At 40.4% G+C, this 25,219-nt stretch overlaps 4 protein-coding genes across 4 annotated transcripts in view; 3 read left to right on the plus strand and 1 right to left on the minus strand.

Annotated features, from left to right (window-relative positions):
• LOC311016207 (uncharacterized protein) overlaps window positions 1-25,219 on the plus strand; it is a 618,931-nt gene that overhangs the window by 571,057 nt on the left and 22,655 nt on the right. The window lies entirely within an intron of this gene.
• The window catches only part of LOC311016209 (uncharacterized protein), a 199,603-nt gene that overhangs the window by 46,527 nt on the left and 127,857 nt on the right, over window positions 1-25,219 (plus strand). The gene's annotated exons all lie outside the window — the stretch shown is intronic.
• LOC311015811 (uncharacterized protein) lies at window positions 3,113-9,088 on the plus strand (the record flags this gene model as incomplete). The annotated part of the gene is made up of 11 exons (XM_084013254.1): window positions 3,113-3,127; window positions 3,707-3,748; window positions 3,859-3,908; window positions 4,683-4,882; window positions 4,980-5,076; window positions 5,253-5,415; window positions 6,697-6,800; window positions 6,913-7,005; window positions 7,402-7,453; window positions 7,940-8,063; window positions 8,281-9,088. The coding sequence occupies 11 exons, from the start codon at window positions 3,113-3,115 to the stop codon at window positions 8,577-8,579; spliced, it is 1,239 nt and encodes a 412-aa protein (XP_083869380.1). The 3' UTR covers window positions 8,580-9,088.
• On the minus strand, window positions 10,594-11,631 carry LOC311015812 (uncharacterized protein; the record flags this gene model as incomplete). The annotated part of the gene is made up of 3 exons (XM_084013255.1): window positions 10,594-10,790; window positions 10,932-10,977; window positions 11,093-11,631. 3 exons carry the CDS (start codon window positions 11,629-11,631, stop codon window positions 10,695-10,697), a joined length of 681 nt encoding a protein of 226 aa, XP_083869381.1. The 3' UTR covers window positions 10,594-10,694.

A 25,219-nucleotide genomic window follows, 5' to 3' on the forward strand; every position in this document is an offset into this window, starting at 1 on the left:
TGCTTAACATGTAAAGTTATAATTACATTATTTTAATATAATAGGTCGTGATCTAAAGTGGGCCGGTCTGAGGTATGAAACTCCAGGGCTGAAAATGAGTCCCACTCCGGCCCTGCTAGCATGTTAGCATTGCTTCAGCTGAGTGTTGCTGTGCATGACAAGTAGCAGAAGGGATGACCATTAGGCTGTTAATTAAGTGGATGGCTCTCGTGTGTATCTCATGTGGATTTCCAACAGTGCTTTTCCATTTCTATTTCTATTTCATAAAAATACTCGCTAATGCACAGTAAGTTATCTAGCGTTCTTTGCCCCTGGCCTTGACTTTGACTCGGACTATAAACGTCATCCCGTTCATGGTCAGTTACTTGAGATTGAATTGATAACTATGAAGTTATATTTTAATCGACCGAGACAACAAGCCACATGGTTCTAATTCCCTTCTAACACTTATTCTTGCAACACCTCGGACTCAGACTAATCCTTAACAGTTATACCCAGACAATTACAATGCTATGCTATGCAATGCTAATACTATGACCAACTTTACATGGATTTAGCGCTGTAATGTGTAGTAGTGTGTATTTTATGTTTTATACAGTAGTACTTGCTTTCATTCCAGTCTGAGAAGTTACAGCATACTATGACCTGTAGAAGTCTGTATGTTAGGTGTCATACAGTAACGTTACTGTGGTGGTACACATTTTTAACCTGAACGTGCATATCACAGTTTTATACACAGTGGAATGGTTCCTCTGAGGCTGCACTATACAGCCTGCATTGGCCATACTTCTGCCATGGTTCACTACTTTGTCACCATAATTTTATGTCTGACTTCTGTGTTTGGTATAAAAACTACTTATTATTAATACTGGTATGGTAAAAAAAAAAAAAAAACTACCTATTATTAATACTTCAGTAAAGTAATATTTAGTATTGGATACAAAATTGGATTGAGTGGAAAAAGACAAAATCACATTCTCAGCACTCACAGGCATTTTCCACTGCATGGTAGCAATATAGCTCTCATGTAGTCAGTAATTGGCCAAAACATAGGCATATTATGTGATTTCTGCATGATGGATAAAGAGGATCTCAATACTATATTAATTTGCCATAGATGACGACTGTTGAGGTTCTTGATGTTCTCTGTGTGTGTCAAAATGACAACAAGTCATCATTAATGGTCATCCCTCATTTTTCTTCCACTTCCTTTCTCAATGATATAGCCTAATGTGCCTTTCTACCACTTCACTGATATTTTTACTAAAAATAAGTTGTGGTTAAATCAAGCTTGTTAGCTGCCATGTAAAGTCCATAGTAGACTTATTGTGTATCGCTAGCCATTTGAGACATTTATGGACCTGCAAAACATTAATATTTACATAATTTTTTTATGGATTTGAGTTGCCACAATCATTGTGCCTAACTAATAATTATTGGGTTATTAAGTATATGATGTATTGTGTATCGCTTCTAACCTACAGCTCCATTTTTATACTTTTGACAGGGAGACAACTCAGAAGTGGTCAATTCAGCAAGACACCTCCTAAATTTGCTCACAAATTTAACACCTTCCCCTGGCCCTATTGGGCCCAGTGCCCAACACAGAGCCACCCCTGTTGGGCCCAGTGCCCAACAGCAAACTGCCCCAGAGACTGCAAGGTGTTGTGTCTAGTTTCACAACAAATAACACAAACCCAGATTAACATGTATAACAATTCAATCATTTGACCCCTGAGATATTGTACACTGTTCATTTAAATGTTGACTACTCAGCATAAAATAATGTGATGCATCTTCCGAACACGGTGTCATTCTAGCAGACAGGGAAGGAGTCAGGAAAGAGGGAGAGATGGCCGACCCAGTGTCCACACAGAAATGACAAGGTCCTTCATTGTATTTGGTTTCTTTGTCAGACTGACTTGTTGTCCCTTACATTCGTCAATTTAAATTCTCACAAACTATAGCTAGTAAGATGTATACTTGTATTGTGTAATGTCAAATTAAAACATTCTCATCGTCACAGGTCTTTTCCTGCCCTTTTTGGAGCCAAGGGAAAGCGCCGGTGCCTTCGAGGGCCTTCCAACCACTTCACACCAGTCAAAGAGATACAACTTACATTTTATCTCTTGCCCAAGCTTGTTGAGCGCACTCCCAAAGGCAGTGAAGAAATTTCCCATTTGCAAGCTGGTTTGGGACGCAGGTCCACGCTGATACCTGAGAACTACACTCATGATGAGGTGAGGCAACATTGACAAGAAAATCTTTCTAATCTAATATTTTAATATAGTCCACTATCAAAACCAATGTTCTTTTATTAATATGATGGTGTGATTTATATTACTCTTGAAGGTATTTTCAACCCTCAAAGATCTATATCCAAAACTGGGAAGTGTGTCTGGGGGCTGGCTGATTTACAAAGGAGCAGGTACATAGAACTTACCCATGGCAAATCTAATCTTGTTGTATATTCATTTGGATCAATATCATGAGTGATGAGTACTGTTCCATTTCAACAGAATTCAACTATTAAATAACTTTTTTCTTTTTAGGAGGATGGGGTTCTCGAAAACTGTATATGGTGTCTCCTGAGGACAGTGGATATACTGGGCTAATGCTGAAGACTGCAAGTACGGGCGGAAAGGGTGTCCTATATATTGCTCCAATACAGGAGGAACTAGACACTCAACCACTGCGTCCTGACTCCAGGTCCTTCTCCAATATGCCAAAGGCAATGTGCCACTCCTGTCACACCAACTATCCACTACAAATCCTAGCGCTGCATGTTGAAACATGTAAGCCTTCAGATACTTGTGCAGAGGAGGTATGTACAGACCCATTGTATGGATAATGTTGGGAGATCACATTATATTACAAATAGCTGTACTCTGCAAAACACAGAAACGACTGCCTCACACTTTTAAGCTTGCTACTAGATATCTCTAATAGACAACGTTTTGATCCATCAGGACCTTCCTCGGGTCCAACATTGTGAATGTTGCTTTCATAATACTCACTTCATAGACTGTCTTCATATAATAAATGAGAACTTGCTACTCTCCTTCATCAGATTAGTGATGAAGACCTGGATTACAGGCACCCCAAACCAGATATGGAAGACTTCAAAGTAAACTCAAATCAGAAGGTGAAGTAATTGGTACCTTTTCAAGCATCAGTGGTATTTTGGTTGGGGTAAAAAAGTGTTTGGACAAAGTACAAGGGACATATTACACAATTACAGACATGAGACAAGTCTGTACTCTACATCATTTCTTTTTCATCACCGTTGACTACTGAAATTGTCAGTTGCCATTTTTGTGTAGCCTAGAGAAATTCTCTCTCAACACCTTGACCATCCATGACAAAAAGCAAACATTAAATTGTCAATCTATCCCCATAACAGTCACTTTCCCCCCCTGACATGTTGCACCATTAAGCTTGAATACAATGTCTAAAGAGAACAAAGAGGAGGCTCATCATTACAGGTTGGATTTGGTCATAACTTTTATAGTGGCCAATTCTACCTGATGTGATGTGAATTTTCAAGGTATTTAAGCTATATTTTCAATGAGGCTGTGTTAATTAATGAACAGTTCATGCAAAAACATCTGTTGAAAGATGAATAACAACAGATATATGCAATCAAGCGAAATGAATATTGGCATAACATCACAATTTTTTTCATTTTTTTCATTCCTCTTGACAGCCTACGGAGGAAGATCTGTTTTTTGTGTCCTCAAACACAGAGGTATGTTGTGATGTGTTGAGTGTATATTTTTGAGGTATTATTGTCTCCACTTTTTATGTTAAACATTTAAGTGGTTCCAGTTGCAGACTGTGTGCCCAATCTGTGGCCAGAATTTTCCTCCCAATGAGCTGGAGGCACATGCAAGCGAGTGTGGAGAGAGGTAACAGAATCTTTTAGCACAATTGAGAAAATATGTCAAGATATTGTAGCATCTTAGTTAGGGATATCCCTCCAAGCAACTGTCTTCCCACCAATGGATTAATGTATTGACCAGTTGGATTTATTACTTTTAAATTGACTGAGCTGTTACCATAAAGGCTGACTGTGCTGTGCGTGATACAGTATACATTGGCTTTCAACACTACACAAGGTTTTTTTGGCTATTTCTTTGGTTGTGTTGCCATATGATTTTTATTGATCAGTTAGTCCTGACCATAACAAAATTAATTTTTTTTTTTTTTTTAATTAAAAAACTTAAACTTTTATATGTGGCTTCTGTACTGAATTTATTGTACACCTTTTTACATTTGAGGTCAGAGGATATGGGTTTCACTCTCAACTTCATACTTGTGTTTTGTCATTTCAGCAAAGCTGACTTCATTCCTTCAACTTCAAAACACAAGATGAGTATTTCTAGGTTTGTACGCTTCTATAGTCTCCTTCAACAGTTAATAACCTAAGGTTCTCAAAGTTTTTGGGCCAAGTACCTCTTATCATGTCAAAGAATCCAGGCATCACCTGTAAGCTATAACCCTACAGAAGCAACAGAAAAGTCTATGACACAATTGTGCATATACTTACACACAATAGAAAGCATAAGTCACATACACGTACACATACCACAGTTTGAAAACCTCTGACCTATAGGAATAAACACAGACTACATACGCTTTTCAGAAACACACTGTCTAACAGGCATTTATTTCTCCCTCAGCCTTGATGACGTTCTGCAGGCCACCTCTGTTAACAAGGAGGAAGAATTTCCTCTCACTGTGTCAAGATCCCATGTGGTGGAGCGGGGCCTTGCTCAATGGAAGCGACAAAAGAAGGCATTGCCTACCAGTCGGTTAAGGATCAAGTTCATAGGGGAGGCGGGCCTTGACACAGGGGCACTACGGAAGGAGTTCCTCACAGGTACACATATTTGAAATAAGACTTAAATTACATTTTAAAAAAGTTGAAATAGAAGTGACAGTAGTTACATGAATGGAGTGATTCTTTGTGTTCAAAGAGATGGTTGCAGGCATTGAGCAGAAGCTGTTTGAGGGTGACCAGACTGGAAAATGTCCCAAATATTCCATGTTGGATCTCGATCAAACAAACTTCAGGTATGCCATGTGGGGTCCATAAGTCTGAGTCCTCAAACAATATTTTGTTGAAATGTTATCATGGCAATGATATTTATGTTCAGTAGGCTAAATGTTGTGGCTTGTGATCTTTACACAGTATGTCCTAGTCGTCAGGACATGACTATGTTACTATTATTTTATACTGTCTCTTTCAGGAGTGCTGGTGAAATCTGGGCTGCAAGTCTGGCTCAAAGCGGACCACCACCCTGCTGCCTCAAACTTTGGTGCTACAAGTACTTGTGTGATGGGGAGTTGCAGATACAGCTCATTTCCAAAGAGGATGTCTCTGATGCTCAGTATACATCACTCATCTCCCAGGTAAGAGGTCTTAAGGGTTTTACTGCTGTAAAATGTTTGGCATCACATCTTTGTAATACAGAATTCCCAGCTGTCACAGAATTCATGGAAATCAGGGAATTTACTTTAATTTCATTCGAGATAGTCATGGGGTTTAGTTTTTACCCACCTTTGTCATGGAATACAGTGGAAGTTAGTCAACATTTTTGTAGTTGCATTTTGTCCAGAAGAGGAGCTTTGAAATGCCTTGACTAACATTTGTATTAATTTCTTGTTAAAATTGTAGCTAAAATGTCCATGGCACATAAGTTTAAGACACCACAAATTAAGCAAAACATTCATTATTACTTTATTTGCTGGATATGGGATTTGGTCAAGAAAGTCAGAGAACACACTCAGGGATGTTTCCCTTTCACTGAGGGTGGGAACTCAATAGTGTCATACTGTATGTGCTGTGTATTGGCAGCAATATTCTGATGCAATACATGTCGGATTTCAGGGGTCCTGATTCAATGAGCTGTGATGCTTTAAACATCAATATTTTGAAAATGTGCTTGGATTTCAGAATGCTCCAGCAAAGACAAAGATATCATTGAGTCAATACAATGATTTTGAGAATCAATACAGATAGGGCTGGGCAATATATCACTATTACATCAATATTGTGATATGAGAATAGATATTGGCTGTGATGGATATCTTAATATTGTGATATAGCACAAGTGTTGTCTTTTCCTGGATTTAGATACTGTATTTTGGAAAAGGAATGCAATTTTCTGAACTTTGCAAACTGTTTTTGCTGATCTATCTCTATCTCTATCTCTACCTCCTTGGTCACCATATTCACATTAACAATAACTGTTTATCAGAAATCCCATGTTTAAATATCAAATGAAAGCAATATTGTAACAACATCGATATTGAGGTATTTGGTCAAAGATATTGTGATATATGATTATGTCCATATTGCCTAGCCCTAAATACAGTATTGCAAGAAATAAAAATACAATTGTATATTCAGCTATTGCACCTCTTGAATGGTAAATGGACTCTATTATTGTATCGTATTTCTAGTCGACCGATTACTCAGAGCGCTGTACTGTGTCTGCCTCATTCACACACATTCACACACTGATGGTGGAGGCTGCCATGCAAGGCGCCAACCAGCCTATCAGGAGCAGTTAGGGGTTCAGTGTCTTGCTCAATGACACTTTGACATGCTCTCTGGAGGTGCTGTAATCATGCCCCCCTGACATGTTATTCAGTGTTTTTTTTCTGTATGTGTGTGTGTGTCTTTTTAAGGTTGAGTCGGCCACAGAGGCTACAATGACTGAACTGATTGAGGAAATTTTGAGCTGTGGCTATAATGGACCTGTTAATGTTGAAAAGAGAGAAGAAATTGTTCGGTATAATTGTTTTTTCACTATGCTGATACTTGTCAAAGATGTTCATATTCATGTTTTGATTTTTTTTACCTTTAACTTCATACTGAATTTCTTTTTTCTTTCTATATTTTAGTGCTGTTGTTCTTCATGCCATACTTCGGCTGCTGCCCCTTCTCTCCCAGCTACGTGAAGGTCTGAAACTTTATGGTCTCGCTGATCTAATGAGGTGGGCTGCACGGTGGTGTAGTGGGTAGCACTCTCGCCTCACAGCAAGAGGGTCCTGGGTTCGATTCCCAGGTCAGCCCAGGTTCCTTCTGTGTGGAGTTTGCATGTTCTCCCCGTGTAAGCGTGGGTTCTCTCCGGGTTCTCCGGCTTCCTCCCACAGTCCAAAGACATGCAGGATGGGGCTAGGTTAATTGGTGACTCTAAATTGCCCGTAGGTGTGAATGTGAGTGTGAATGGTTGTCTGTCTCTACATGTCGGCCCTGTGATAGACTGGCGTCCTGTCCAGGGTGTACCCTGCCTTCGCCCAATGATAGCTGGGATCGGCTCCAGCCCCCCCGTGACCCTAAATACAGGATAAGCGGTAGACAATGGATGGATGGATGGATGATCTAATGAGCCAATACCCAAACATCTGCCAACCACTCTTTGTCCCTGGGGTGGAGGTGAAGGTGAGTTAATAAATGTAGGCTTTAGTAGGGATGTACTGATGCCCCTTTTAACTGCCAATAGTGATTCCAAGTCTTAAACTTAAAATATCAGCTTATCTCAAGTACCAATCATGTCCTTTACTTTGACTTTAGTTTTTTTCTGATTATCTTATTATTTTGCTGTGTTTGGGACATTTCTGTGTGTCAACCTTTGGGCAGTGGGTGTGTAGCCCACAGCCAGCGTGTGTGAGGTTGGGACTCATAGCGTAGCAACCAGGTAACATCACGGTGTTTTTATGTGCTGCTTCTCCGTCTCTCTCCTCTGCTGTGTGCTGCTCCTATGCTGTCAGTGTGTCTGTTTTGACCGACACACAGTTTATTTCTCTCATTCATTGGCTTTGTTCTCACCAGCGCCGCTTGCTCTTTTCATTAACTCTCTAGCTCACTCGACCACCACTGCTCTCTCTTTCTGGATAAACTCATAACGATAATTGTTTCTCTCACCAGGCTGATGCTGACTTTGTCTTTGCGGCGTGCCATCCTGAGTTCAGTGAGAAGGGCTCCAACAAAGAACAGGTGGAAGTGAGCGTTATGAACCATCTACAGGACTTCTTGCAGGAGCTGGAAGCATGTAATTGCTCATTTAGTTTTCTTCTTGTAAACTCTGTGTACTTAGTTTCTCTGTCTTACACATCTCATGAAGTTTCCATGTAGATTACATTATCATTGTACGTACACTTACTGTATGTCAGAGATTAGATTTCCAAATTCTACCTCCCTGCTAGTACAGGTAAACCATGTCCAATATTTAATTTACATGATTGTTTGCTTTATCTGTCTCTGAAAAGGTGAACATCCAGAGGTGGGTGACTATCCAGGTCACCTCTCCCCCAGTACGTTTCTGCAGTGGCTCACAGGACAGGGCCACATTCCTGTCTTACCAGAAGAGAAGATAAACTTCAGTGTCTTTGTGCAGTTCAATCACACCTGTCACATCCAGTATGGTGTACATACAGTTTGCTACCCAACAGTCGCCGCATGTAGTAATACAATCCGCCTGCCTGTTAAGCATATGCAAAATTATACTGAGTTCAAACAAGTGATGACAGAGGCCTTCCATCTAGGGCAGGCATTTCATCAGGTTTAGGTGAAATGTTGCGGTTTCAAATATGCAGTGCTAAATAGACTACTGAATGTTTTTCTTTCACGGTTCAAGTACAATGCATATACATTCAGGCTCAAGTAGTAATACATTGGGTTAAGATATTTGTTCAGTCTTTCACTGAAGTCAGTTCACCCAATTCTCTGTTCATGGGGGTATTTAATGACCCAGGACTATAGCTAGTTTTTGATTAGCAGTCAATATGAACAATATACACTGCCATTCCATAACGTTAACAAATTAATTTTTTTAGTCCTGTCCCTTGAGATACCCATCCGGTTACATTGAGTTATTTGATTAACTTTCTCTTTATCCTTTGGAATGTAACCAAAAATATAACAAATGTGCGTGGCTAATTGATTGATTTTATTTGACATATTTTATAAAGTATACATCATTGTTAGCCATTACATTGAATGTTACGCTTCAAACAGCATTTCCATATGGGCATCGCACCATTAAAATGTTTTTGTCAGAGAAGATGTCCTTCACTGTGTTCTTTCCCTCCTCCCTGTGGCTGTGTCAGCTTGACAGAATGAATGTGAGGGTGTCCAATAAAAAAGTATGGAAGCAAAATACAAAGTGCCTACAGCATCAGGAAAGGTGAATATAATTGAGTGTAAAAATTTAGTGCCATTTTGTTATTATTTATTTAGTTTCAATTAGTTTTTTGTGAATGGAAGGTGGACTATAAGGTGCCAGGATACATGGGGTCCTAGACTGGACTTGTGCAATCATGAATCATCATGAATTTATTTAGTCCTCTGATTGGCACAGACACGACTTTCAATGATGGTGAAGTAGGTACACAGCATGTGAGAGTGTGGTCAAATAAATGTCTCTTCCAAAACTATATGAATGAGAAAGGGGATCAATGGCAAGGCATAGAGTTTCAATGTCCTCGGTCGTCAATGGACATTCCATCTCTGGCACGGTAACACCTGGGGTGGCAGAGTTACCATCAGATAGCCCTGAGCTCTCCCAATCAATATCCTCAATTTGGATTCCCTAAAACCAAGAGAAGATAGTATTATAAGTATGTAGATTGAGAAAATCATATTTAGAGGCAGGACAACAATATCATTGGCATTATTACTCAACTGCCACATTTTCCTCAGACATCTCTGGCTCTCTGATGGGGTGCTGCAGCATCCCAAGCTCCCACAGCTGGTTTGGGGAAAGGTAGTCCTCTGTCCTGATAGGATGATCATTCCATCCAGCAGAAAACTTGCCCAAATCAGCCTTGAGTCTTGGGAGGAAGGTGTACTGAGCACAGAAGAGATGAAGATTATCCGAGATGTCGAGGAATCCATCTTCCTCCAGGCTGTGTAATACGTCATAGTAAACGTGTGTAACTCCTGTCCACACGTCCCTCCATAGACGTTCGATTCTACAATTCATACATACAAAAGTTCCCCATGGGTCAATCAAACTATGTAAAAGAATAGCCAAACAGCAATTCAACTGGAGTAAATGTCACACTGAAGGGCACACCAACAATAACAAGACATGTCATGTACCTACTTGGATCTTGAGGTAATTTGATAATAATCATTATTGCAACAGGAATACTTCACCTCTGGTTGTGCACGCTTTTTCCACTTATAAAGCTTCCACGTCCTGTGCCTCTCACAGTAAACATCATCTGGGCAATGCTGACATTTTCAACACCCTGGTCAGCTCTTACCCTGTAACACATCAGATTTTGAAATTAGTATCCATACAACTGAATCCACAAAAAACCCTACTAAAAATACTGAATCATGGGGCGCTGTTTAGCTCAGTTGGTAGAGCAGGCGTCCCATGTACAAAGGCTTTGTCCTCGCTGCAGCGGCCCCGGGCTCAAGTCCCGGCCTAGGGCTCTTTGCTGCGTGTCACTCCCCCTCTCTCTCTCTGTCATCCTGTTTCCTGTCTATCAATAAAGCCATATAAAGGCCAAAAAAATACTGGATAATTTCCTCACACAGGTTCATGAAAACTAAATGCAGCATTGAATAAATCCTGATAATTTCATGTTTAATAAACGGCTGACAAATCATTTGTATTGCTTAAAGGATACTACGAGAAACATAATTCAAAATAAATTTACTGCAGCATTACTCACTTGTAAGGCCATCCAAATCTCCTCACTCCATCCAGAAAAAACTGAAGTGCAGTACTCGCTGTGTTGTTGGATCCAGCATTGAGGTACATGATCTAGAGGGTGGAAAACGGACATGAATTGTACTAATAATAGTTATGGGATGATTGTCATAAGATGGACACCCTACCAAAAAATTATGAATTATACCAGCAATATTTTCATGAGTATGTACTTTGTTACATTAGGAAACTTACCTTCCTAGAGTAGCCATCAATGCCACCGAATATCACCATGTTATATCTGGTGAAAAAGAGGACATGGTTTAATTAAAAAGAAAGAAGCAAAGGATAATTACCCACAAATAAAAATTAATTCCAACGATAACTATTTTAAGTCATGCTATATTCAAACACACCTGATGAGTTTATGATTGGTGTCTATGTGCTGCAGGAAATGTGGGCCTTGAACACAGTATTTTCGCCGAACAACACAGCCCATACTTGTCATTCTTGATAAGATGCCCTCTGTATCAACTCTATGCATAGAGGCCTTGAGTCTGGTCCATTGTACATGGTGGCCCTCTGCTTCAAGACACCCCTTGACAATCTGGTATCCAGCATGAGGTAGTCTAGATTTGATGGCTCTCACTTCAGTATCCAGAGCATCATCAGTCATGGTGGAATACAGGCTCCTAACTGACATATTGTACTCCTGCATCCTCCTGTAGATGGTTCTTCTTGAGACTCCAAGAATGTCTGCTACACATGTGGCAGGTAGACCTAGATGAAGAAGACTTTGGAGGTGGTCCTCTGTGACCTGGAGTCTAAAACGTCCACGGGGACCCATGCTCCTCACCACAGATATGGAGGGGGGAGGTTTATTCCGCAGGTCTAACAAACTGCTCAGTTGTTCGAGGGCTTCACAGACATCATTAGGCAGAGCTACATTCTCCATTGCATTTATGAAGGTCCTCTCTTGGGTCACTATGTATTCCAAATAATCAAGATCAGGAGGGTTGTTGTTGAGGGCACACTGCAGTCTTTCCCTCAGTCTGGCTAAGCACTCCTGAATGACAATGTTCTGCAAAAGCAATGTAATGAATTGTTAACATACACCATCAAGTAATGCAACCCATTTCATCAGCTGGTGCTATTCTTTTCTGATACCACTGTGAATCACTGACATACTATGTATTAGATGACATTATGTCATACATTAATAGTAGGGTTACTATTAATATAATTTATTGTGGTACTAATAATATTCCAAATAGGAGATGTGAGCTACAGAGAGGTAGCTGGTAACATAATAATCTAGAAGTAGTAAAGGTTGAAAGTAGTAGGAGCTTTTCATTGCAAACAAATTAAAGTGCTTTACTATACACAGATTCAATTATCACTGTGATTGTAAGCTATGGAGTTTATGTCAAGTTGATATCAAGTGTGGTGGAGGCTATGGATGAGGAACCACCAAAATTATGGAATAGTAGCAAATCAGTTGTATTTGTTATGTGACCACAAGCCAGCTAGTTATATATAAATGTTACACTATACCATGGTAACAGTGACAACTCATTTGTAACTGGTTGGATCGTGCCCATAATCACTATAACGTTAAGTTACACCTTGCTAAACTTTGTGCAGATCACAGCACAAGTTGGCCAAAAATGAATCTCCAGAAGAACACTGGGTTGTTTTATCTGGCCTCTCCCTGACTTAGAGCACCAGAATGGCGCTTGCACATGGCTTCTTCGATTTCACGGTTTGGATCATGTGAATGGACCAACTCTCTCTAACGTTATCAGTAAATCCGATCAGCATTGACATAACTGGAATCCCACCATGGACTCTGTTGTTATTTATATTCCGACATTTTATGGCTGACAAGCTAGCCTTTCTTTTTTTTTTTTTTTTATCAAACATACAGTAATTTTGGCTTGTCGCAAACGTTTGATTTTAATTCAAAAATAACTGGACAGTTGGCATAAGCATAAGTTAACAGCCTAATGGTCATCCCTTCTGCTACTTGTCATGCACAGCAACACTCAGCTGAAGCAATGCTAACATGCTAGTAGTCTAATGTAATTGTAAACATTATGATTTGTTTATGCTCGCTGACGAAACGAAACGATTCTACAAAATAGCTATAACATTAACAACAGTTAAACAAAAGCTCGTTAAAATATATGGTAAACTGCCATTACCGTATTTGTCCCAGCCTCATCCATGGTCAAGCCAGTCTGTCAAGCACTTCTTCCTCCGTCTCATGGCGGGTTGCAACCAGCCAGCATTAAGGTAAATTACCACTATGTCACGTGCTCAAAAACGTAGGTGCTGATTGGCTGAAGAGGAGTCCTGTGTATCTGCGCTCGATTGCTCTTCCTCAACTACCCGGATGTCTGTCACAGTAAATTGAATCTGAATTTTGAGAACTGAATCTGAATTGTGAGAACTGAATGTGAAAATATATAGAATCGAATGTTCAGTGAGGATCAAATATAGTTTCAGAGAAACTGAATTAAATTTCATAATCTTACATTCAGTTTCAAGTTTATTGGAATTCAGTTCCAAACTAATAAATTCAATTTCAAATTATAGTATTCAGATTCAGTTTTTCCAATGCAATGATTCAAATTAAACAATACAAATTCAAATTATGTGATTCAAATTCAGTTTCTAGTGGCACATATTTCAGCCCATAGTATTCACCCAGACCATGGTATAAAGAGATATATAGATATAGACTTGCTGTGATAGAATTGGTTATAAAAAAAGTTCCCTCCTTTTCCCTGTTGGTAGTGTGTAATAAACAAACCGCCCCTGAACAGAAGTGTAAAATTGTCTCATAGTTTCTGTTAAAATAATTACCCGTTGGTATAGAACTGGAGGAAGGAGATCGGAGTCAGCTCAAGGTCCAAACAGGGATTTAATCTTGATCAAGAGGAGAATTCACAGAGCAACATGCTGGTCTGTTACTAAGTGTAGACTCAACGTATTGTGAGACAAACATGATATTTATCCATCTTCTTGTGGGTGTGTTTTCACTCAGTTCACAGGGATGGAAGTCGTAAACTCAAATGTTTAACTAAACCTTGCATGGTTCACAAACCCTACCTGGGTCATAAACCACAACTATGTCGCAAGGCACACATGGGTTGCAAAATACACACAAATGGCCACAGGCCACAGGTCACAGGTCACAGGACACATTTACATTCTCACCAAACCTTCTCATGTGTAAGTCTTCAGTTCAGATATCTCTCATCAAGAAGTACAAAATTTCCATATCAGTTTCATTTGTTTAAAAACAAATATGTCGTGGATATTTTCAATATGTTTTAAATCAGGAAATAATCTAAAGACTAAATATCCAGTACAACAACAAAATAGAAAATACCCAATTTTTATTTGTTGTTCTGCAATAAGGAACTACTTTTGATTGGTTCATCTCTGACTGTGATAAATGACATTAAAAAATATATCGGCATTTATTTTTTGTTTCAGGACTTCTGTTTCTGAAATTATTAGGGCCCGAGCGCCGACAACGTCGGGCTGCGAAGCCCTATTGTTATTCGAATGTTTATTATTAACCAAAATTGGAGTGTCTATAGGGCCTGGTGAAAAATTTAAGAATTTGGCATCTTCGCATTCGCTCATGAAAAAGTTGCTCGCTAGCGCCACCTAGAGTGGAGAATCGCCAGCCCCGCCGCACCGTGATTCCGATTGACATGAAATTTTGCAAACATGTGCAAACAAGTCTCCTCTACAAACAATCCTCTTGGAGTACCAAAGTCCGCCTACCGAAATTTTCCGCCATCTTGGATTTTATGAAAAAAAGGAAGTTGCGCATTTCTCGGACATCGTTGATCAGATTCTGACGAAATTTGGTACGCATACTCGTCAGACCTAGTTGGGGCTATGGTATGAATGTGCATTTAATCAGGAGATATCAGCCAATGAACATTAGAGGGTTGGGCTACCAAAATGCAATTAGCCTAACTCTATAACCTTTGCCCCAAAAATTACGAAACTCGAGACCTATGTTGCCATAGCTTCATAGAACATGCCTGTCAGGTTTCATCAAAATCGAGTAATGTTTGCCACTGCCAAAAAATCCCAAATATTAGCATTTTTTGCAGTTTTTGGCTGTTTTTGGCCATTCACAGGGGTCGTACAAAATCAAAAACTGACTATACCGTTGATCCGATTGATACCAAAATCACCTCACTCAGGGAGCATAGGGGGGAGAGACACATGGGGCCAGCGACTGCCAGGTGGAGTCAGAGATCTATCAGTGACACATGGAGAATCTGTGAATCTCACATGCAGTTGCAGTCTGCTTTACACCAGATCAACAGTCATGCCACTTTAAATCTCTTTTTTTTTAATTCCTCTCATTTCAACCTGGACACAAAGGGAGGAGGAGAGATGGCACACGTCTCCACATGCACCTCACACAGCTGTCAGTTGAACTCTGCCATAAACATTATAACTTCAGTGTTTCTTCTCTGATCTGCTCCAAACTTTCCACACTTGATTAGAGTTCTTTCCTGAACACATCTGCACTTTGATATTCACTCACAGTCAGAGCGCCACCTACTGGCGACAGGAAATGTCATTGATTTTGTGACTTTTTCCAAGTAAAAGCCACACCTGATTTTTCTTAACTAATTCCTTTCATTTCAGCCTGTAAGGAGGACACAGGGGGAGGAGGAGAGATGTCACACTAGGGGGAGGAGGAGAGATGGCACACTTCAGATGCACCTCACACAGCTGTCATCTGCCATAAACATACAAACTATTGTAACTTCAGTGTTTCTTCTCTGATCTGCTCCAAACTTTGCACACTTGATTAGAGTTCCTTCCTGAACACATCTGCACTTTGATATTCACTCACAGTCAGAGCGCCACCTACTGGTGACAGGAAATGTCATTGATTTTGTGACTTTTCTAAGTAAAAGCCACACCTGATTCTTTTAAACTAATTCCTCTCATTTCAGCCTGAAAGGAGGAGACAGGGGGAGGAGGAGAGATGGCCGGATGGGTCACATGTGTGTGAGTTCTGTGACTGAAATGTAGTTTCACTTGTGAATGCAGCCACGACACGACTCCACGTGACAGACAGATGGCTTTGAATGTCAATCGCTTGTGTTTAAACTTGCGCCACGAGGAGGTGGCCGCTGCACAGGTAGGCGGCTGCCACGCGTGTGAATGCAGGCACTCCACGACCGCACGTGACAGACATCCGTCTGGTGTCAATCGCTTGTGTCTCGACTTGCGCCACGAGAGGCGGCCGCGCCAAGGGCAGCGTCCACGACACTGCCCTGTGACCGCAGGCAGTCCACGACCGCATAAGAGCGAGGGCCCGTCACGACACTGCTATGCAGTTTTAATTATATATTTTTTTTACCTACTGTATTCAAATGTGGCCTAATAATGTGTGCTGTGTTTACATTATATTACTGTACTAAACTGAACAACACAGACTGAAGGTTTGATCCAGATCAAAACCAAGATTGGATTACGTGATGTATCGATTTCAGAATCCGTTTTTCCTTTTGAAAAACCCATTTTCAATATTTAATCCAATCAGAAATCCTAAATCCAATGGGATTCCTTCTGAAAAACTGGGCCCTGGATGCCATTAGTCCTGCAGCACCGTGGACAAACGCCACATCAGTGAAAGTGGCAGTGAGCTGAACGCAGGTGAATTCAGGGTTCATTGTGATATTTACAAAGAAGAATAAAGCACCGACTGTTTGGAAGAGAGAGCCAGACAAATGTTGTTCTCTGACCTCGTTGACAAAATGAAGGAGTCTCATTCTCCGCTGGTGAAAGGAGGACTTACCCCTCACCTCCGCTTCATTTCTTACAGGAAAGATTAGTTAATGAGACGTTTAGACAAGAAGTCAGCAGCTCTACCAGTCAAATGTCTGCGTCTGCGTTGTGTTACAATAAATGAACCAAAATCTTCATTCTAGTTGTACTGGACCGTAGTGCTGCGTTTGATAGAGTAGACCACGACATACCAGGCATTCTGGAAACATGGGTGGGGCTGCCTGGCACAGTCCTAAACTGGTTTAAATCGTACTTGAGAATCTGGTTACTTCCTGGTGTCTGAGATCTGCTACACATCGTCCTGTCGTCTCTCCTACATGTGAACAGTTTGGTAAGTGACAGTTTTTGATATTTCAAACATACAAGAATGAGACAATGTTCAGTCTTTACTGCAGTAAATGTACTGAAGCTGTAAAATACAGCTTCCACCTGAACGCATCAGTAAGAATAATCTAAGCATATCATGTATTATAATACAACACTGTGTACTTTTACTGTGGATACTTTAAGTACAATTAGTAGTAGTATTAGTGTTTTTACTGTGAAATACAGTAAATAAAAACATACTACAGAATAAAATGTCTCCTAATAAACTGTAAAGAAAAAAAGATTGTAAAAAATAACCATAACCATACAAATTGGTGACATGGATCTGTTAGTTAAACAACAAAGTAAAAAATTGTCAACAACGGCGAAAAAGACAGTAACTACCCACATTCATTGTGAATGCAATTAAATTAAAGGTTCCCTATGTCTAAAAAGCCAGTCTGATTTGAGGAAAACAGTCATTTCAATACATCTAAAGGGCATTGCCTCAAATGTTTTGGTTTTTTGAGCTATTGTAAGTGTTTATTAGCAATGCTAGTTGGAGTCAACGTGGTCAGTTAGCATGTATCTGAATAAAATGTCCCTGAAAACACAGATCTAACCATTAAACAACATTGTGTACTATGTCTATGTAGTATTTCATTCTTTCTATGTAGTATTTTTTTTTGTCTAAAGTTAACGTTGGTTTTGTTGTTGGTTTTGTTTTCTAAGCTAACATTGGTTTTGTGGCATAATGTCGACCAACTGAATGTACAAACAGTTTGCTGAATGCCAGGAAAAAAATGTAAAATTCATGTCCATGTATACAAATGACTAGATTACAATTCCATGACTGTTTCACTAATTGCTGTGAGACTTTGTTGGAAGTTCATGTCGAACAAAAGGCCAAAGCAATAAACGTAACAATGTAACTTCCTGACCGGAGTTCGAGCTAATCCGATAACAAAAGAAACCAACAAAAACACATGGACAAGGTCTAACTCCCTACGACAGGACGACAACGGTGTTTAACAGGGATTCATCCCTACTGCTTCATGTTGGACATTAAAGTCTGAACTATTTACAATGTGAATAAAATGTTAGCATTGAAGCTAAAGTTATCTATGAAGAAAAGCTCAAAGATTAACACAAGGACTAAATGCGTATTTGAGTCAGTTGAAATATTTTAACTGGAGCGGTAACTTTGTGTGTCGCTGTGTCCTGAAAGCCTTTGAGATTCTCCTGCTGTCGTCTGGACGCTGTACAACTCAAACGGGACCAAAACATTATTGGTCTCACCGTTAACTACCGTTCATAGTTTTCATGAAATGAGGTCCCATTGGAGACACAGGAAGGGGCGGGACTTTGCCTCTCTGTTGTCAGTGTTGCCGTAGTGACAGTGTATGTCTCTGCCAGCAGGTGGAGACTCTGCTATGAATCAGTGTGAGGACCGAGAGGACGGAGTCCTTCCCTCTAAAACCACCCAGGATGGGGGACATGACAGCCAGACCAAAGCTCAGAGGTGAGACGAGGATCTCGAAGTGTCCAGGACTCAGATCACTCCACCATCATGGTTCTCACTCAACAACATAAATATACATAATATTAACTAGATCGCTTTATTGAGTTTAAAATTTAGCCTTTTTATTATCTGACTGTCCTGAGGTAAAGAATCAGGTCTTGGTCCAGACCTTTGTAGTCCATGTAGGGCAGGGGTACTCAAATACAAATCCTCAAGGGCCACAAAGATGTTTTTCAATGACTCAAAGGTCCATTTATTGAGGTCGGTCAGGCCACATGTGATATACTGTATTTAGTGCATTTCTTTTTGTTGTTCTTACCTCTGAATTTTGATATGTTTCTTCAAAATTTGTATGCTTTGTCTCATAATGCCGTTTCAAATTGGAAATCTTCATCACAGATAGTCTCCTGGCATATTAAGCACATGGGTCTTGAGCTGGTTGGAGGAAGAATGAATGCAAACTTTTCAGTCCATTCTTCTTTAAATTGGCGATTTTCACTGTCCACCTTTTATTTAGGCAGAGAACTTGGAACACGCCCTTTTCATGTAATCTTTTTTCCCGTCTATGCTATCTATCTATGCTCCTACTGGCAAAGTGGCAATATGCGAACCGCTTCAAAAACGAAAGTGAAACTTAAAAATGCGCTCGCAGCGTGACCCAATAACAGGCTGTCTGTGTATCGTTGGCATGGAGACAAGTTATGAGGGGCCGTCAGGGACATAATTCAGAATTACCTTGTGGAAGAAAACTCTTCAGGTCCAATTCTGTAGCTGGTTCAAATGAGGTTTAATCACTGACAGTGGAGAAAAGAAATTCACAGTGTATCCATGAAGATCCAGTCTCTCAAATGGCTTGGCCGAGTTGGATTTATACAGAACATGCGAGAGAACAAAAGGGAAGGCGTCATGAGTGGATTTGCATTGAATCAACACATGTCTCTCTGCAGAGGAAGAGACATCTGTTGATATCTACAAGGTGTGACCATTCTAGGGAGAGCTAGACGATGTCACTACAGGGGTCACTCATCGGGCCTTGATCAATGTATGAAAGACAATTTATGGCGACAGTTCAGGAAGAGGGAAAGATCAAAGAGTCTTTTCATCAAGACTGCAAGGGTTAAATTCAATAGAAACAGCTCAGCAGGACATTTGATGTTCCCGAGAGAAAGGAACATTATAAAAAAACAAATAAGAAATGTAAGGTAACACATTTTCTTCTACAACCTCTCACACACACATGTGAAATGCTCTCATATACACTACTGAAACACTCTCACATAAACAACTGAAAAGGTATTTGCTCACACACACTACTGAAACGCTCTCACACACACTACTGAAACGCTTTCACAAACATTACTGAAATGCTCTTACACACATTACTGAAACGCTCTCACACACACTACTAAAACACTCTCACACACACTACTGAAACACTCCCACACACACTACTAAAACACTCTCATACACACTATGAAACGCTCTCACACACACTACTGAAACGCTCTCACACACACTACTGAAACGCTCTCACACACACTACTAAAACGCTCTCACACACACTACTGAAACGCTTTCACACACACTACTGAAACGCTCTCACACACACTACTAAAACACTCTCACACACACTACTAAAACACTCTCACACACACTACTAAAACACTCTCATACACACTACTGAAACACTCTCACACATACTACTAAAACACTCTCATACACACTACTAAAACACTCTCATACACACTACTAGAACACTCTCACACACACTACTAAAATGCTCTCGTACACACTACTAAAACACTCTCATACACACTACTAGAACACTCTCACACACACTACTAAAATGCTCTCGTACACACTACTTCACTATAATTTCTGAGAGGATTTTACTTGGTTATATGAGAGCATTTCAGTATAGTGTGTGAGAGGATTTTCAGTTAAACCGGAAGGCATTTCAGTCAAAGCGGAAGGTGTTTCAGTAAAACCGGAAGGTCTTCAGTTCAACAAAATTGCGCAATTAACAGCGCGATTCACGTGTTGATCGTCAGCCACGTTGTTTGCAACACTAATGTCTGCCCAACAGCCTGCACGTAGCCTAACCGAGGCAGCAGCGTTACTCTTCACACTGTACTGGCGTCAGCGGAGACCATCAGAACCTCGTCAAATGCGTTGTCAGGCAGCAACTGACATTGCAAATCCAAGCCGCGACACGCTGGACAGTCACATCGCGTCACTTTTCCCCTCCCGGACAGCACAGCAGCATAAACACTGCCAACTGCAACTCCAGTCCGGAGAGAGTGTGCACGGCGTTATCACGCGCAACGCTTCAGCTACATCAAGGAGGAAAGGGTAATTATAAATATCGTTTTTCTAAATTATTGTTTAATCGAACGTAACGCAACGTAATATGGCATGGTAGTGAGCTAATAGTTAGCTGTTTGTGCCACCACTACAAACATGCGGGGGATTGAGCCCTCACTTTCTGCTCAGTTGTTGTTTATTCAGAGCTATTGTGTGCGTGTGTATGTGTGTGTCTGTGTGTGTGTTTGTTTGTTGGTTTTCATCTCTCTACTCTGTTTAGATACACAAATACGATCGCATTTGTCAATCGCGGTATTTTATTTTGAAATTGCTTTTATTTTGAAAATTGATCGGCTTGTCTCGTGTTTTTATGTGTGACTTCCTGTCAGAATTGACGCGATGGCTCGCGGCTCGCGCACAAAATAGACCAGACGGCGTAACGATCGCTGCACGGCGCTTCGCGTCTGGTCTGAACTACACTATCAGTTAACAAGGGCGCCGAAAGGAAGCGGGCTCCATTCAGTGGCTATTCGCGGCGCTTCGGCGGCCGGTGTGAACCGGGCGTAACAGGGTTTCCGCAGGTCCTAAGAATCTCAGATCTACTGCAAACTTGCAGGGCGCCCAAAGAGGTACACTGTCGAATTAGGTGCTTGTAGGTGCCAGCTAGTATTGTTTGTAGTCTTGTAGCATTGTTGCTATGGTAACATACGGGAATGCGAGTCACGTGGTGGGACGTCAGCAGGTAGTAAAATCAGCTGTTCTTCACCTTGTGTGTGAACTGTCTCTGTCTGAGCAGCCTCACAACAACACCAATCAGAGTAAAAGAAAAATAACACAATGTCACTGCTTGTGTTTTTAGCTGCAATAAATATACACAAACCAGCATTGCTTTGAAGATATGTTTTATTGAACAGCCATTGCATCTGGCAGGTAAAGTTTTCCCCTGCTTAGCCTCATGGCGACTGGCTCCTATTTTTTTTTTTTTTTTTTTTTTTTGACAGTCGCTTTACAGTGCAATTTGGACACATGACACGTTCAATATCAATACACCTAATAAAATAAACCAGCGAACATCGCTCTCTCTATATATATTTGACCTAAATATGAATATTAATGCGTTAAATATAACTGATATTAATAACCATTACCCATTATTGATATAATATTGATAGGTGGTGGTAAGTATTTGGTATTGTATTTCCTATAGCAGTATGACTTATATTGTACTGGCTGTTTTCATGCAGTCTGATTGTTGCATTCTTATTTCAGAGTCAGGACACAGCAGCATAACCATTTCAACAAGGACGTAATACTACTCCCTAATCAAGAACAATCAAGCTGAACATATACTCTGTATCCCTTTCTGGGCCTCACTTTCTGTCTCTGTCTGTTTCTCCCTCTGCCTGTTTAAGTCTCTGTTTGTCTCTCTTGACCTGTCTATGAACGTTCGTTCCTTTGAACAATTGTTGATCATCTATCCATCGTCTACCGCTTATCCTGTTTTCAGGGTCGCAGGGGGACTGGAGCCGATCCCAGCTGACATTGGGCGGAGGCGGGGTACACCCTGGACAGGTTGCCAGTCCATCGCAGGGCCAACATGTAGAGACAGACAACCATTCACACTCACATTCACACCTATGGGACATTTAGAGTCATCAATGAACCTATCCCCATCCTGCATGTCTTTGGACTGTGGGAGGAAGCCGGAGAACCCCGAGAGAACCCACGCTTACACAGGGAGAACATGCAAACTCCACACAGAAGGAACCCGAACCGACCCGGGAATCAAACCCGGGACCCTCTTGCTGTGAGACGACAGTGTGACACTACACCACTGTGCAGCCAGTGTTTATCATGTTCATTTATTTTACATAAAATGTTTTACAATGTTTTAACAAAACTTTCATTCATGGAATACACTGCACAAGTGAAGAAAATGTATTAACAAACCTTAACATAACTCCAATGTTTTTCACTGAAGACTGCAGAAGTGAGGAAAAAACATCTATTCCATGGTTCCCATCATTTTCAATGCAAATTTTCCTGCATTGTTAATGAGACCTGAATGCCACAACTGAAGAGGGGTCTGTTGTGTGAAGAGGCCATGGTTTTTCCATTGATTTATCAATTCTGTTACTGCTCTTTCAATCCTTGGTAAATAAACATAATGCAGACAAAATAAATGTAGTTCATTCAATGAATCCAGTACACCCTGTTCCTCCATGAAGTTAAAGATGTTTATAAAGTGTTTAGATATGACTCTATTGCGTTCTACCCATAGTCTCTCAATTCTTTGGTTGTGTACTGATACACCTGTAATAACACTGTTCAATCCTCTTCTTTCCAACATAAGACGGGCAACATTTATATTTTCCATACCATGATCACATCTGACCCTTAAGGGCAATCCAAAGTTCTGTACTCCTCCTAGAAGTAATGACAAGACGTATGAGGCTCTGTTGTTGGACAAGCACCGTAAGTATATAATAGTCCGGCTGAAGCCATCCACACAGCCATGAAAGACCACCTGACCAGCTTGTGGTTGCCATCGTAAATATATATATATATATATATATATATATATATAATGTGTGTATATATATATTTATGTATATATATACATACATACTGTATATATACATACTGTATATATACATATACTGTATATATATATATATATATAAACATTATATATATATATATATATATATATATATACACACATTGAGTGTGTGTGAGAGCGTTTCAGTAGTGTGTGTGTGAGAGCGTTTCAGTAGTGTGTGTGAGAGCGTTTTAGTAGTGTGTGTGAGAGCGTTTCAGTAGTGTGTATGAGAGCGTTTTAGTAGTGTGTGAGAGCGTTTCAGTAGTGTGTGTGAGAGCGTTTCAGTAGTGTGTGTGAGAGCGTTTCAGTAGTGTGTGTGAGAGCATTTTACTTGTATGTATGAGAGTGTTTTAGTAGTGTGTGTGAGAGCGTTTTAGTAGTGTGTGTGAGAGCGTTTTACTTGTATGTATGAGAGCGTTTTAGTAGTGTGTGTGAGAGCGTTTCAGTAGTGTGTGTGAGAGCATTTTAGTAGTGTGTGTGAGAGCGTTTTAGTAGTGTGTGTGAGAGCATTTTAGTAGTGTGTGTGAGAGCGTTTCAGTAGTGTGTGTGAGAGCGTTTCAGTAGTGTGTGTGAGCAAATACTTTTTCAGTTGTTTATGTGAGAGTGTTTCAGTAGTGTATATGAGAGCATTTCACATGTGTGTGTGAGAGGTAATTTTGAATTATGTCCCTGACGGCCCCTCATAACAAGTCCCGATACACGTGTTGACCCAACCAAAACACATACTGAAAAAATAATAGTTCCGGGGCCACAAATAGGTGGCCGCCTATTGAGTGCCGCTGATGTAGGGGATGATCTGAATCTAGTGTCGACTCTCCTGTTGAATCCATTTGTTTTCACTTTGGTGAACAATCACTGAGACCAGAAGCTTTAATTGCCTTCAATACTGTTAGTTGTCTGAGAAGAAGAAGCAGTAAAGTTTGATGAGTCAAATAAATATTCAGATTAAATATTAACCTGACAAACACCTGGACCAACACTGTAACCTGCTGACACTTGAATGAATGAAATGAAAAGAGTGAAAGTTTAACTGGGAAATTCAGATTCTCTGTTGGTCTGTTGGACCACAAAAACACAGTGTCGATCAACAATAACTCACAACAGCTGATGGAATCTTCCACCTGAGTGGTTTGTAATTTACACACATGAAACATTTGCTGAATGAATAATGTGATGGGCTGAACTGCCAAACATCTCCCACAATGCAACTTGCCCCTCACACTACTTAGTTTGACAGCAGGATCGTTTTATGTTTATTTTTTTACTCATGACATTGCAGATAGGAAGGGGGGTTTCCTCCATATCGTGACCTATGTATCATGATAATATTGTATTGGGATAATATCGTAGTAAAAGTATTTCTTAAATTGTATTTAATGTATCAGAATGCAGCAGCAGAGACCAGACTCCCCTGAACCTGGACCCAGCTGTGTATCCATGAAGACTGACTGGTCTATGGATCACCCTATTCTTTTTAAAGCTGAACAAGCTGCTGATGGAAGGTAAGAACTGAACCTGAACTCTCATTAGAGGATGAATCAGGTCTAGACCAGCATCTTAATCAATAACTCAGAGTCCACCAGCCCTGAATCCTGCAACCCGTTCTGTCTTCTGAACCACGATGAGTGACAGACAGTCTCTTGTTTCCCTGAAGCTCGAACAGAAAGGACCAATTAAATCCTTTTTAACTGGGATTAAACTACAGAATATGAAATAAACAATCCAACCTTAAAGAGACAATGAGGAGAAAACCTCTTGAAAGAAAAGACTCATAGACGGGAAAAGTAAAGAGTTAATGACATAGAAGAGTAGGCTAAGCTAAGCTAAGAACAGAAAGACTCCAAACTAACACCAAAGTCTTCCTCTCATTCAAGGGAGGTTGTAGAGCAGCGGTACTCAATAGGCGGCCCCCGGGCCGCATCCGGCCCGCTGGCCACCTATTTGTGGCCCCGGAACTATTATTTTTTCAGT

The sequence above is a fragment of the Eutrigla gurnardus genome, assembly GCF_963514095.1.
Source record: "Eutrigla gurnardus genome assembly, chromosome: 7".
In the NCBI taxonomy this organism is placed as follows: Eukaryota; Metazoa; Chordata; class Actinopteri; order Perciformes; family Triglidae; genus Eutrigla; species Eutrigla gurnardus.